This window comes from Lingula anatina, chromosome 9 (assembly GCF_051362555.1).
Source record: "Lingula anatina isolate TDL-2025a chromosome 9, LinAna3.0, whole genome shotgun sequence".
NCBI lineage: Eukaryota > Metazoa > Brachiopoda > Lingulata > Lingulida > Lingulidae > Lingula > Lingula anatina.
The window spans coordinates 8,858,353-8,873,555 of NC_141775.1; the positions used below are offsets into that span (position 1 = coordinate 8,858,353).

Sequence of the window (15,203 nt, forward strand, 5' to 3'; positions counted from 1 at the left end):
AATGTGATATGTGGATAAATGTGATAAGGTGACAAAAATGTTTAGTTATGGTAACAATGTGATAAAGCAACAAAAATATGACACGATGATGAACTCATGCATGTTATAGTGACAAAAGGGACACCCCAATCAAATACCTATCAAGATCACAACATGAGCATGGCAATCCTCAATGTGGAAACACACACAGTGACAAATTTCAATGGAAAGGTGACAGTTGTGCTAGTGAAATGATAAAAAAATACCTAGGGGTGGAGGGGTGGTGGTCTGATATCCCTCATCATGTAAACTGAAGACTGTAGTGGGAATCACTATAAAACCAATGAACACAAACACATTAAAATAATCTTGCACAATAAAATGATTACATATGATCCCTTTTAGAGCCAAAAACTTCAGTTATATTTACAAAATATTACCTCCAATATAATCATGTTTTACTGTTTGTTTTCTCAAATTTTGAGATGAAAATAATATTTTTTCATTTCTATCCGTTTTTGACACTAAATACTAACTGTTCCAACTGAAAGACTTGGCTTTCTGCCAAGTCGTGCAGCTGTGGTTTGGCTTATTCAGGTTTAATTACACTAAAAGAGATCAGAGAACCATTTTATTAATTCACAATGAACCACAGAAATATTCATAGTTTCATTTTGTTAAATGCTTGGTGATTGGATCTAGGCATACAATATATAATACATAAAAAGAAAAAGACTCAAGTCATGAAAACTGAAATTTCCCCGAATGAATAAAAGTCCCTTGTGCCATGCAAAATATCATTTTTCACATATCATATCCAAGTTATCTAACCTCCCTTTGAGCTGGTGCATGGTCATTTTATTTATCTCTTCATCAATTTTGCAAAAGCGTTTCATCATTATTAACATTTACCTGGGAGGAGAGTGAAAACATGAAAGCATGATTACACCAGAAAGTACAGCCTGGAAGTTGAGTCAAGTACTTAAAAAACATCAGAATATGTCCCTTAAATCCAACACGAAATAAACCCCCCCTCAGATATATCAACAAATTATTATCAGGTTACGTGTTTTCATGCAACCCTTACAGCTATTTATTTGCAAGGATACCTAAGTACTGAAAATTGGCAAATATCTCAATCATTGCTTGAACAGTGAATGACAGATGCAAGATGGGTATCACTTTTTCAGAAAGGGGTGTTATACTTAACTAAAGGGATATGGTGTAAGATTTTAAAAAGTCATGACATTATTAAACGATATAAGGTAACCTAATTTATTGCCTCCATAAAACCTTGCCACCTATTTACCACATTGAAAAAGTTTTGAATTGCTTTTAAGACAGGGAGGTCAGAGCTCCAAATGATGGTGGAATTTGAAATCTATGCTTAAGCCTGGGTTAAGGACTTTTTTGCATATTTCCAGGTTTTTAATAGATAGGGCAAGTATCACACAAGGAGGACCAAAGGTTGGTCAGTTAAAGGAAAATAGTTTACGCCCAGAAATTTTGTTAAATATCAGTTTTTTGAGGGAAAGTGTAATACTGAGCATCCTTTCATGATGCATAAGCATGATACTGTCCCCTTTTCTCTACCCATTTCTTAAAGAAAAATTTTGCAATGTTTAAACATACAAATAATTAATTATCATCAAGTTACATGTAACCATGCAACAGACATATTTTGATGCTTTTTGCCTTGTGTGCAAGGTATTCTACATGCAAAATTGCTTTCAAACAAAACCCTAATTTCCATCGAATTGTTTTCATGGAGCCAAAAGAACACTGTATCCCTATAAATGTCTCTTCATCCAATAAATTGTCTAAGGCTGTATTCCCAGAGCTTTTAGATCGATCTATCCCTGTGGGGAGTCTCACTAGATTACTGTCAGATAATCCAGCTTAAATGTCCGTCCCGCCTACTACAAGCTGTAAGGGGGTAATTAACTTTCGTGTCCGCCCGGCTGACAGCTATTTAGCGTGAACCCCCAGGGAGTTAGGTTGATCTAAAGTAGATCGATCTAATCTCTGGAAATGGGGTCTAAAACTGCTGGGTCATATAAATCATAAACTGGTGAAGATAATATATTTTTCATTTCTTTTAAGAAAATTTCATTTCTAGAGTTTGGAAAAGGATGCCAAAAACTTCGAATTTTATTACTTATAAAGACAAAGACAATTAAAATATTTGTAGTCCCAATTTGAAGATGGGGCACATTCAAAGAAGTAAAAGAGTATAGCCTTTTTTTACACAAAAAAAAAAAACTTAGCTTTGGTATTGTTATTATTAAACCATTTAACTATCTTTTCTGCAATGAACTTTGCAGGAATAAAGGTTAGTTTGCCCAACTCATGGCTTTGCAATTGTTTAGCTACCAGTTCATTCCAATAAGTGTAGTTGGCAACAGATATAATGAAAACAACTGTGTTGACTTAGCATTATAATTCAATCATCATACAATAGGGCAAACCAAATACCCAATCAGTTAATAATTATCTCCCTGAAAGACAAATTCCCTAAAAGACATACTTAAAGAGTGCAGTTCCTGGAAAGGTTACATTACTGTGATGAGAAAGAAGTTCCCAGAGAAAATATATTCTCACAGAGAGCAATTCTGTGGACATTTCTTCTAACTGTTGGTGTATTTAAGGCAATTCCCAAATAGACCTTCTGTCAGAGTGCAATTTCTGGACAAAAATTACCAGTAGTCAATTTTCACTCCTCAAATCTTCCATTTCATCACATAATAAACAGACCGGATCCCTGTTATCTGTACTTTGTGATATAGTTTTTCAGCCTCCCTTTCAAGGAAGTCCCAAATGAGTTCAAGCAGACAATTTGAAAGGCAAATGAAATTTACATTTCCTTGAGAAGGACGTGGATTAATCTGATAAAACTTCACGTATCCAGTGGAATATATCTAGACAACCACAAGTAAAACTCACTTTAAATCATATATATCCTTTACCTTTATGTTAGTTATATTTTACAGTTCTATTCTCTAGCACATACGGTAATGACTTAATCTTTTCAATAGGAAATATTATCAATATTTCAGATACATAAACTATGAAATCATTAATATTAATATTCTGTATAGAATTTTTGTGCCTTCACTATGTGCTTCCAATATCAGGTAGCCTGCTTATCAATTTTTTGCTACAACTCGACAAGAATGTGTTAATTTTTAGAATTTATGATTAAAAAAATTACAGTATTTGTACAATTCACAATTTCCTCAATTGAAAGATCGAGGCACTACAGTAAAACTCTTGGAAAATCAAGCTGTTTTGCTGGCAAAGCACATATATCCATCACCCATGTAGTATACCCGGTAAAACAAATAAATTGAGAAATGCTACTCAATATCAATTTACTAGCACTCTCTCTCTCTCTCACTCTCTCTCTTTCTCTCTCACTTGCTAAAAGCCAGCCCTGCTCCCAAAAGTGCACACAGCGGGGATTAAATGAAATGTAAGCTAGAGAAACTTTGCAAAATCTAATTACAATCCCAAATAAGATGGATCTATTTCAGGGTGTTATTTTGGATAGGGAAGGAAAACCGCTCCAACTGTTTCTTTTATCTTCTATAAAACACCCAAATAGACCAAAATCAATCAGGTTCTCAACTTCGCCAGTCCCCAGGGGGAGCCACATAAGGGAATGCTCCAAATATATCATACAGAATAAGAGAGCCATCAAGTTAAATTGCAGTGACACATTACGTTCAAAAATGTGAATATTACAATACAGTAAGTTCAATACAATACTTCAAAAATTAAAAAAAAAGCAAAAAAATGGATCCGACTGCAAAAAATATACAACAGAATGTACAAGCATTATAGCCATTTGATTTGACTTTGCTACATTCTGTGTAGTGAAGATATCATATATATATATGATATCTGCTTTTGTGGTATGAAGATATCATATATATATATATATATATATAATGTGTAGTACGTCCTATACATCTTATCACCTATCTCAACCTTAGTCTACAAAGTAAGTATTCTCATATTGACTAATTTCCCAAGGTAGAATTTCAACAGGATAATCAAATTCTAGTATTAACTCATAACTCAGTTTTCAACATTACTAGGATTGCAATTTCATGTTCTGCCACATTCACTGTTCCTTAATGTAAGGGCTCCGAGTTTAAGTGCCGGAATCAGAGTGGAAATCTACATCTGGGACAGCAAGGGATTTCCAGAAGAGTCACGAGTACTAAAAGCATTGGGGGTGGATAGAACTGCATAAAAACTTTGAATGAAAAATGTCCACTTTGTGTAGTCAGAAGAACACTGTGTGTGTGTGTGTGTGTGTGTGAGAAAGAGAGAGAGAGAGTTTAGATAAGATATACTATATAACTGTTTACTAATAATAACTGAAGTATCACTAGGAGCTAGGTAACAATTACACAAAAGGCATTCCAAGTAAAACAATATTTCATTGGAGACTGTAATTCATTGATCTTCAAATCCAATCTGCCATTCATGTATAAAATGTGTCAAAACTGCTTGGAAATAAGAGATAATATTCTATGCATGAGTGACCGTACCACTGATGAGATATTTGCATGAAAGCAGAACAGGGATGGGCCGAGAATTGCGAAGCTGGAACATGCCCGAGGACAGTTTTCAGCGTGTCATTTCAAGCTAGTTGATTTTATATACGCAATGACTCTCAACATTCAGGCACATCACTGGATGAACCCACTTAATATGTTGTAATGTTACTAAGCTGTTAGTTCATGGTCTAGTAGATTTCCATGCAATGACTCTTGTCATTTAGGCATATCTTTGGCACCAGTGCAACATGCTGACAAACGAATAACCAGAGATATGTCTCTATTCCAAGAAAAATGAAAACTCTCAGACCCTTTTAACTATCAATCGAGACAAAGAGGATAAGCACTCGCTATAACCTATATCACCTCTTCTCTTACTGTAATCCAAAGGCAATCAACACTCCCTGTCTTAGCAAAATGAAAAGTATGCAGCAATATTGCTGCAAACTTTAGGCAACAAGTTTGCAAAAAAATTGAATATGCTGCAAATTTGCTGCTAAATTGCAAAAAGGAATTGCAGTTTGAAGCAAAATTGTGGCAAATCTGCAGCAAATTTGCGGAAGGCCTGACATTTTGCTAATATATACAATTACATGAATGGTCTAGTATAAAGCAACTGGGGATAAGTGTAAGTCAGTTATAAACCATTATGCCTCCAATTACAATACAATTCAAACAAAGTCTTCAATACCAGACCTTTTCCCTTTTCACCTAACTTTATTTGTTCTCTCTTTTTCTTCTATCTGAATTCAAAAGGCTGTCTTCAATATCACTCATTTTTTTCTCTTTCTGTTCAGCAATCTAAATTAAAAACGCTGTCTTAAAAGCCATACTTACGGCAGTGGCCATCATGTGACTTGTTCACCTTAACCGTTCTTTTCAGCTCACAGTTTTCTTTTTCAAGCTTGCAAAGATTAGGGTATGTAATGCCATTGCTTCCACAGACCTGAAGTGAAAAAGAAAACAAAAAACAATCAATATTTCATAATTTCTTTTTACTTCATCATGTCATTTTACAGGCATGCCCAATTTCATAATTTCTTTTTACTTCATCATGTCATTTTACAGGCATGCCCAGTCTCTTTTTGTATTTTCAAACAAATTAAGTTTTTATGGTACATGCTATCACTTTCAGATTGCTCATCATTTATTTGTCAAAGTTTAATTTAGGTAAATTAAAAACAGTTTCTGCTAAAATGGTTCCTGACATTTTTATTTGGACTGAAATATTATGTCTATGTTCATGCCTACAAAAAAGGAGCCAGATTCATAACCATGTTTGTACCATAAAGGATGGAAGAGGGCCAGGCTGCAGAGAGTACGGAGGCCATTTGGTTCTTTTGTACGGATAAAGATCTGGGCACCTTGGGAAAATATGCGTGAACATAGTACTCTTGAACTCTTTTGCAGCTAGAAGAATCACCTTTGGGTGAAAGCACTTAGATCAAATGGACCACACCTGACTCAAACTCCATAGCATTAAATATTGATGGAAGAACTCACTTGAGGCTGTAATTATTATCAAGAAAAGTGAATACATCGTACGCGCTATACAAGGAATGTGCGTTGTCATGCTTTAGTGAATGTCACTGACCAGTCTTAATTGAAAAGAAATCTCGCAGGATTTTAACTTCCAGAAACATCAACATGCAAATACTGTATATTGTTCAAACTTTCTTAAAATAAATTGCCATGAATAGAATTCTATCCCAAATGCTTCAAGTTTCATGAAATAGACAAAGTAAAAGGCAATTTAACATGCAATTAAAGCTATGAAAATTAGAAGGACAGAAATCACATGCATGCAATGCATATTCACTACAAAAAAGATGAACTCCAAGACTTCACCATGAAATGCCAATGCGGAAATAAAATGACTAAAGGGAGAAAAAAACATTTTAGTCATTAAAGTTCTTTGTGCCAAAAAATAATGTTCAAAACATGGATATACTGAAAAGCTATATCACTTATATAAATGATGACAAATGTCGAAATTCACCCTTTTCAAACACCTTTTATTTAGAAAAGTATTTAACCTTTACAACTGCATGAAATGTCTGGACCCCAAAAGCAACATTTAAACATGTACTTTCTATTTAATTTTCACTATGAAATATGCTGTCTGTATCAAGAATAATCATTAGTAAAAATAAATATAATTTTTGGGTCCAGATGTTGATACTATATTATTACTATTATCATTATTATTATTATTGTTATTTTAATGAAAATATACAATGATTCCGAGTCTGATGCAACATGTCAACAGGTGACACTTCCCTTTCCATGACAAGTAGAAGAATGGTGGTTCTGGGACATATAAAACAGACATTTTTTTCTTCTGTTTGTATTTATTTTTCACAGAATATCTTATGAATATGTATTTTAAATGTATATTCCAGTAATATTGTCATCTATTGTAAACTGCACTGAGACACAGTGAAGTAAGAACTGGATTTTAATTTTTTTTAAGAATTTAAACATTTTATATTGAAGGCAACATTGCAAGGCCACAAAATGAATACTCATGAATAAAAAAAAAAAGAAAGCCCTGAAAACTCTGACTTCTGAAAGCTCTGATTAAACTTTAAGTCCAAATGAGCCAACAACTTAATCTATATCCATGCATGCCAGACCCCACGTCTTGAAAAAAGGTCCCTGAGGACTGATTGGCTGGTTGATCTGAATCATAGTACAATTGATACACCTAGTTTTACTCGATAGTATAATTAAGGGATTTCATTTTTGATAAAAGACTACATGGCCTGTGTATGTGTATTGATGTACAAGGTCAGATGAATTAGATCTTAGGACTGCCTGCGACCTTCCCAACGTTCAGTTCAAAGAATTATTCGCCTTAGATTTGACCCAAATTAACGAAATCAATTGTACATGGTTCACACCACTAAATTTGCTGGAAGGAGTTCAAAGTGAGCATGAGCATTTTTCAATTTAGATAGAAGTGAGGCATCCATGTGTGTGTGTGTGTGTGTGTGTGTGTGTGCGTGCGCACATGCACGTGCGTGTGCGCACATGTGCATGTAAGCATGCCTTCTTGTCGTGACCTTGTCGCAGAATCTTCCCCTCCAAGGCCAACCCATCATCATTAGACAATGACATTATAAGTGATCAACATCTGTTGCAAATTACCAACAGTTGATGGTATCATCTGCCGATGCAATTAAGTATATTTTTTTTGCTGCTGCTGTAGGGCATCTCACAATAAATGATGTCCCCTAGTATCTGTCAGTACATGTAGTTATGTACCTTGTGGTGTTTCGTAATTGTTGCACCAGAAAAAAGACCAATTGTGTAAAAAAGGACAGTGTCTGTTGCACGGTTAGGTCAATTTTAGATGGCAGTAGCAATTAATTCACAATAGCAGGTATATGTATAAGGGTCCACTTCCAGACTTTTTTTTTCTTTTTTGAAATGTAATTTATGAGAGTAGAAGGATGTGGTGCTAATTATCCAGGTATTACAAAGTAAAGCAATTTATCATTCCAATATTTAATTTTTTTCTGGGTTACTGTTTATTGTAAAATGTTTTCTGTAATTAGTCTTACAAAACATTAAAAAAAAATTTCGAAAATAATCAAGTCAATTTAAGTATAAAATAAATCCATTATTATCATTCTAGTACTAGTCCACTTAAATTAAGTATCACGAAAGTATTAATCTGAACCGTAAGTCATGTCTTAATACTTATAAAACAGGCACAATATTTCATTTAATTTGGCTGTTACTTATTCATCTTCAAAGTAAACTCAATCTTTGGTCTAAAATGTTAGACCCCTTTTTGGGCAATAACTCTGGAAATGATCCAATTTACATTTTACAGCTTAGGGATCTTTTTAGTATAAGAAAAGGTAATAAAATTTTGTTACTGAATATAAAATTAATGTCTTATCAACTTTTGGCAAAATGTGGGGAATAACTGCTACTGTAACAATTATTGTAAAAACATGTAATTTAAGAAAATTTCAAAAACAGGCAGGGACAGGGGGATACGGGGGGGGGGGGGAGGAGGTTCAAAGGAACTCACTGCAACACTGATTGAAAAAGATCCACTTTGAATCAAATGTGATCTGTTTCTAAACCATATCTCAAGTAGGGTCAATTAAGGGGATAAAAAGGTTCATGGTTCACTCATTTGTTTAGCCAAAGACCTCAGAGTGTTCCCCTATCCAAAAGTATTAAAGACAGGTCTGCATTGCACAAGTCTCTTTATTTCTCTTCTTTCTAGCTAGCTGTGAGACAAAGTGTAAGGCCGCATTCACATCGAGTTGAGCCATGGCTCTACAAAGCCACGAACTAAATATGGCGGACGTACATGAAAGGAAAACCACCTCATCTTTTGATAGTCTCTCTGCCTCTCACACGCCTCCCCTAGCGTCATCCCAGTGGGGGTACAGTCATTAAATCTCAGCTCCATTGGGACGACACATGGGGAGGCGTGTGAGAGGCGGAGAGACTATTAAAAGATTAGGCGGTTTTCGTTTCATGTATGTCCACCATATTTAGTTCGTGGCTTTGTACAGCCATGGCTCAACTCGATGTGAATGCGGTCTAAGATTATAATGGATATGTCTACTTAATTCTTAGTAACCTTGCTTGAAAAAAAAGCCATAAACTAATCCATGTTCCCTTGAGATGCGTGTGTGTGTGGAACTTTGCAATTCTCTGACAATAAATATCTGCAAGAAATTAATTTCAATGATATCTCTTATCCCAGTGTCACACTAATCCTTCTGGAAATCTGCTTTGATAAAAATAATCATTTCTTTTCCCTTGTGCTCAAAGTTCATGTAAATATAAAACTTCTTATCGTGTCCTATCATAATGCATTTACCTACAATATGGTACTTGGTACACATCACTCAATGACAGCGAGAATGGCCGACAGGAAAATACACCGGTCGTTGGACAATAATAAGGGCACCATATTTGTTCAGAGCTCAATTTTATTACACCAAATTCACCCAATTTCATTAAAGATTAATATGAGATCACGGACATTGATATTTCAATCTATTTCCACTTCAATCAACTCTCAAAGCACATACAATGACAATGCAGTCATGTAGCTATCATGGCAAATGATTATTTTGCTTGATACACTGTAATAAAGCATAATGTTAACGACATTTTTTTATGTCTTAGTACGAAATCCGACACTTTGCACACTAATGATATGTCACCTAGAATGGAAAATAATTAATTAAATCAAATAATGCTTTAATATCTGGTGTTTAAGATAATTATGTGTCAATTAATTTATAATGCATGTACTTAATTAATAAACAGATGGTGCTGACAGATGAAGTTCGTGGCTATATGGCTATTTTAGTTGACAGAATTTGATCATGTGTAATTCATAATTTAAGACGGTACATGTAACTTTGTTTAGAATTTTAAATTTTAATCTGCAATCCTCACATTGTAGAGTGCTGAGATTAACATGGAGTGCTGTTTCAAAGAAAATTATTATTATTACTATATAGTGCTTGTCCATATAAAACATGTATTTCAGTCAGTTAAACAAAAACATAATGATTCATAGAAGTCTTTCACACAATACATAAATTGCATGTGTAACAAAATTGCTTAATGAAATAGCTTCCACTCAAAGGAAAAATTGCAACGACACTTCTCTTCCCCATGTAATCACTGCTGTGATCAAACCATTCAACGACATTGTGTCATTCAATAGTGTGTGGCATTGGAACGGTTGCCAATCACATGCTGTTTACCTCCCTGGGGATTAGTGACTGAATGACATAATTTGTTCAAGCAGATTTGAGAACTGTTCAGACAAGATCAAATTTGAACCGGAAATGTGATTTCAGTCAAATCAATCGATGATATTTCATAACCACACATTCAAATGTCTTACTTAGACAAAAATTGGGCCATTCTATCAGAGGTTCAGACTACAGGGAATAAATTCCACTGCAACGTAAAGCACTGTCTGATGAACCTGTTCAGTTCATGATAAAGCTTTGTCCAAATATCAGTCCAGAATGCATTTCATGAACAATTAATTTAATAAGACTATAAAAAGGTAAAAGGTAAAAGCAGGACTTTAAAAAGCCATACTAATCAACTATGGAGTGTGTAAGGTGATGGTTTCCAAGTTATAATACTATGAGATTAAACCACATGCAATTGTATGTTAACTTAGTCAAAGAGTTTTTTTGTCTGAATATCAATTGCTTTATCATTTTTATTTCTAAGGGCCTATACAGAACCAGCTGATTCATTGACTAAATATGGCGCAATCAACCTACTTAAAATCATGCCAAGATTTCACTGCTCTCCCTCTGCAGGGACAGCATACGTGAGAGGCAGGAATCCATTGTCAGGTGTACACCATATTTGATCCCTGGACTAGTTTGTCTGAGGTTCAACTGGTTGTGAACAAGCCCTAAAACACACCCACACATATTCCTCTCATCGGCACATAAGACATGTAGCCTGGAGATTGTCAGAAAACATTTTCAGACCAACAACCACTAATTTGACCTAATGCCCCCCCTCCCACTGTTCTTAGACATCACAATTAAGTTAGCTTGACTAGTTTTTTTAAACATATATTATTCAGTGCCCATAAGCTTAATGGAAATTGCTCAAGCGTTAGGGCATTCGGGGACCCCCTGGGGTTTGTAATTTGCCCTTGTGAGTATTCCACCTCTGCTCTTAAATGTACAGTGCCTTGTTGTACACAGAGAGCTCGTTATTATATCTAAAATTGCTGGTAACTTCAGTAATAAGGATAATAGCCCATATTTTGTATTCAGACACTGTACCTTAAATTGATTTTTTCATCTTTCAAAGATTAATTTTTGTTTGCTTCATTCAATTTAATTAATCAAATTATATACAAGGTATCTATATAATTGCATGTAAAACCTAATAAACTACATTTACTCAAATTAATATTGATGTTCATGTAATCATTTATGTCAATTTTTGTTTGCTTTTGTACAGAAAAAAATTAAGCCATTAAATCAAAATAATAATAACAACACTGGTGTTAGTTTGTAAGCAGAGTGCCCATATAGCAATATACTACACTAACTGACATAAACCCCAATCTTACAATATAATTATTCAAAAAGAAAAAGAAATATATTCCAACTTTTTTCAATCAACAAAGGACGAAATATGCATGCTTCTTGTCTTGACAAAGCAAAAGAAAGAGATAAATACTTATAAATTGATAATAATGTGCAACACACAATGGGCTAACAAATTTAAGAAAACTCTGTACAAAGTGCAATAAAATAATAATAAATAAAAATATTAAAAAAAATAATAATTTGTATTTAGTATAATCAGTAAGAAAATGCCACCTACCGGTTTATCGTCATCGGGACACGTCTTACATGTGCAAACACCCCTGCCTTGTTGAACGGTGCATACGCCTCCGTGCTTGCATGTGACAGATTCACACGGGTTGGTCACCATGGGTCCAGTACCTGTTATAACAACACAAACAACTGTCACAAAGGCGAGAGCAGTGTAAAATGCAGTCCTCTCATCACACATCCCAGAATCCTCTCCTGCTGTCACTGTCGTCTGCTAATTTCTACATTCAAGATGGAAAACTGTTGAATTTTTAAAAATTCACTGTCACAAAAACCAGCGCAGGACATTTTTCCCCATCATCAAACATCCCATAATGATCAACTGCTGGGCCGTCTGCTACTTTTCTGTCATCTGTTAATGTCTTCTTCCAAAATGGAGGGAAAGTTGAAAAAAGAAATCAAATTATATGAGTGATAGGGGTTAACCATAGCAATCTTTTATGTCTAAATGAGCAAATAGTTTTTCCTCCCTGTAAGTCATTCACTGTGTCAGTTTCCAAGATGGAGAAACGGACTTCCAAAAAACAAGTCCTGATACAAGTTTGACGTTGTTATCAAGATTTTGTCAATGAGGCACTATCATGCAATAAATCCCTCTGCGATAAATCTTGTCTACGGCATCTTAGAAAACAGTCAACTGGATCAGTTATTGAATATGAAACCAACTCGATCCTCGACGGGGTCCCTAAGAAAAATGCATTTGCAATAAATATCCCAATATCTGGAAAAAACGTTCCCACAAAACAACCAAATTAGTGGCTATCAACCTCCTTCGTCTGGCTTGTCCGATGGATTTGTGATCTGCCAATTTTACTTTCATCGGTGGCTTTCATTCCTCCTCCTTGCTTTTAATGAGTTTGCAAATACAATTATGACACTGGGCTTAGAAGGGAACTCAGAGCTATTGATCCTTCCAAATGTTTTTTCGGAGAAGGCGGAGGCTTTCACTTAATTGGCTGCAAAATGTAGCAGCCAACTTCAACTGTCAAGAAAAAATGTTTTAACAAACTGTTGCCTTGTGGCCAATAATTTAAGGAATTGTATAATAAATTAGCTTTAGTCTGTCTTTATAAAACTGATATCCATAAATAAGATATTTCAATGAGCTAGCTAGGACACTTCAGTCAAGTGTTTAAATCGTCACAAATGAATCAAATGGACTCCCAGCTGAGTACCTTAAATAAAGTTTCCAGAGCTTACCATTAAAAAAAATGGTCACTCATTCGTCTGACTCGTTTCAATCTCCACGAGTTTTTTTTTCATTCATGCAAATTCAGTATCAGCAAAAAATATACACATTGTCATTTTTCCATTAATTGCTTTCCTCACGTCACATTCGTATTTTACCACCAACAAAAAAAGCTCTTCACTGATGAAATTAGGACATAGTGCAATCAAGTATCATTTTCTATCCTAAAATTCTGAAATGTTCCTAATCCATGCACTGATCTGTCTTCAATTAACTAATTAATGTCTTATAAAAAGTCTCAAAAGACTTTCTACAGTAACTGTAAGAGAATAAACCCAGACAGGATTTTTTTTAACCACGTTAAGTCTAAGAAGCTACTCTAAGATGCTCTTTGATGAACTTAGTTCCACAGTCAACAAACAATGTGATCCTGGCATCTCAACCCAAGACTTCTGGTCTGTATTAAGTCAACCGATCTGGTTATATACCGGGTACATACACCAAGATGGACGCAGGGATCCCAAAGGGGATATTAAGGTCCCCTTGGCTTTCGCAGCCTAAATGGAGTTCATAGAATTTCTTTTCCATATTGAAATCTAATTGTGGCTGATTATGTTCAGTCATCTGTAAAAATGAAGAGTAATATTATCACAGATTATGATGTCTTAATCAAATAGGCTGTATAGTTTTCTCCCCCAAGACATACATACGAACATATACGTGTCGCTTGGTTAAAAGGTTTGATTCAAAATTTACTGCCTTCTTCATATTTTTGTCTAAATAAAATGAATTACAAATAGTTTGCTCAGTTATACAAATCCCTTGCTTGACAAATTTTAATCAAAATTGTCTCTGAAGTATATAACCCAGTAATCTCGATACTTTAATCAAAATGTCTTGCCAATTCTTATTCTAAGCCAGATAAAACGTTTTTTGTCAGAACCACTCACTCTGCCCTCCCCTCTTGAGGATATTTCCTCTCCCTCTGAGCACTTAATATTCTTTCCTTCAAAACCCTCTATATTTTTCTGTCAGTAAAATTGAAAACCAAAGTAAGATGTTCTATAGAACTCCCAAGTAATTCCGTTACAGCTTCCTACAACTAAAAGAGCACTTATCATTTCTCCAGCACAACACTGTCATCTCGTCAAAGCCATTGAAAGCCAGAAATAAGCCTTTCTATAAAGAAGAAGACAGGGTTTTCTTCTCACGCAAGCCAATTGACTACCAATCGATTTTACGCTATTTAATTTGGGTTAATTAATAAAATGTGAAGAGACCATTAAGCATCTCTCCTGACATCTTGATTGGCAGGTGGTATGGCTGGGCATCCCTGATGGATCTGATATGTCTGGGAGTGTACTCACAAGAGATTCTGAATAGCTTGTGAAAAGCAAATTCTTTCATTTTGTAAATATTTATTTATTAGTTTGTTTGTTTGTTTGTTTTTTAACATTATGTACCTGAAGGGAGATATTATTCTTGCTTCCAGGCAGCCAACTCTAGCATTTGATGCTGGAACTTTTGCCCACATCAAGATGTCAGATTTTGACATTTTCAAACATGCTGATGTATCTCGAGATAAAATCAATAAACTAAACTGGTCAGACAAATCAATAATTAAAAGCTCTGACAGTCTATGGCTATGGGCAAATTCACACAAGATTCAGCTAGATCTCTTATGACAAATATTAAAAACTCTTCTCTAAATCAGTGGCTAAGAGCTAGCTTTCAGTTGTAAATTGCAGGAATGCCACATATATTGTGCAACACTTTTTGGTGTGTGTGTGTGTGTGTGTGCGTGCGCGCGTACGTGTTTTTTTTCACATGTACTTGGTGTGTATGCATGTGTGCGTGTATGTGCGTGTGTACATGTGCTTGGTGTGTATGTGTGTGCACAAGTGTGATATGGATGTGTGCATATGCATCTGTGCACAGAGACATGCACATATCTATTTGCATGCATGCATGTACATGCATGCACATGTACATGAGCCTTCAAGTGGAAGGCATATATATCATAACATAACCCAGAGCCTAAACCACACTAATCACATCAAATACTATCTCCTATACAGACAGCCAGCCAATTATCCC

The 15,203-nt window shown here is 35.0% G+C and overlaps 1 protein-coding gene across 10 annotated transcripts in view; it reads right to left on the reverse strand.

Moving 5' to 3' along the window:
* Positions 1-15,203, reverse strand: part of LOC106173525 (agrin) — a 142,924-nt gene that overhangs the window by 36,838 nt on the left and 90,883 nt on the right. For all 10 annotated transcript variants that reach the window (XM_086996378.1, XM_086996376.1, XM_086996369.1 and 7 more), the window contains 2 exons: positions 11,907-12,028; positions 5,385-5,493 (listed from right to left, as the gene is read on the reverse strand). In XM_086996378.1, the coding sequence (XP_086852504.1) occupies positions 5,385-5,493; positions 11,907-12,028 (231 nt within the window). The remainder of the gene's footprint in view (positions 1-5,384; positions 5,494-11,906; positions 12,029-15,203) is intronic.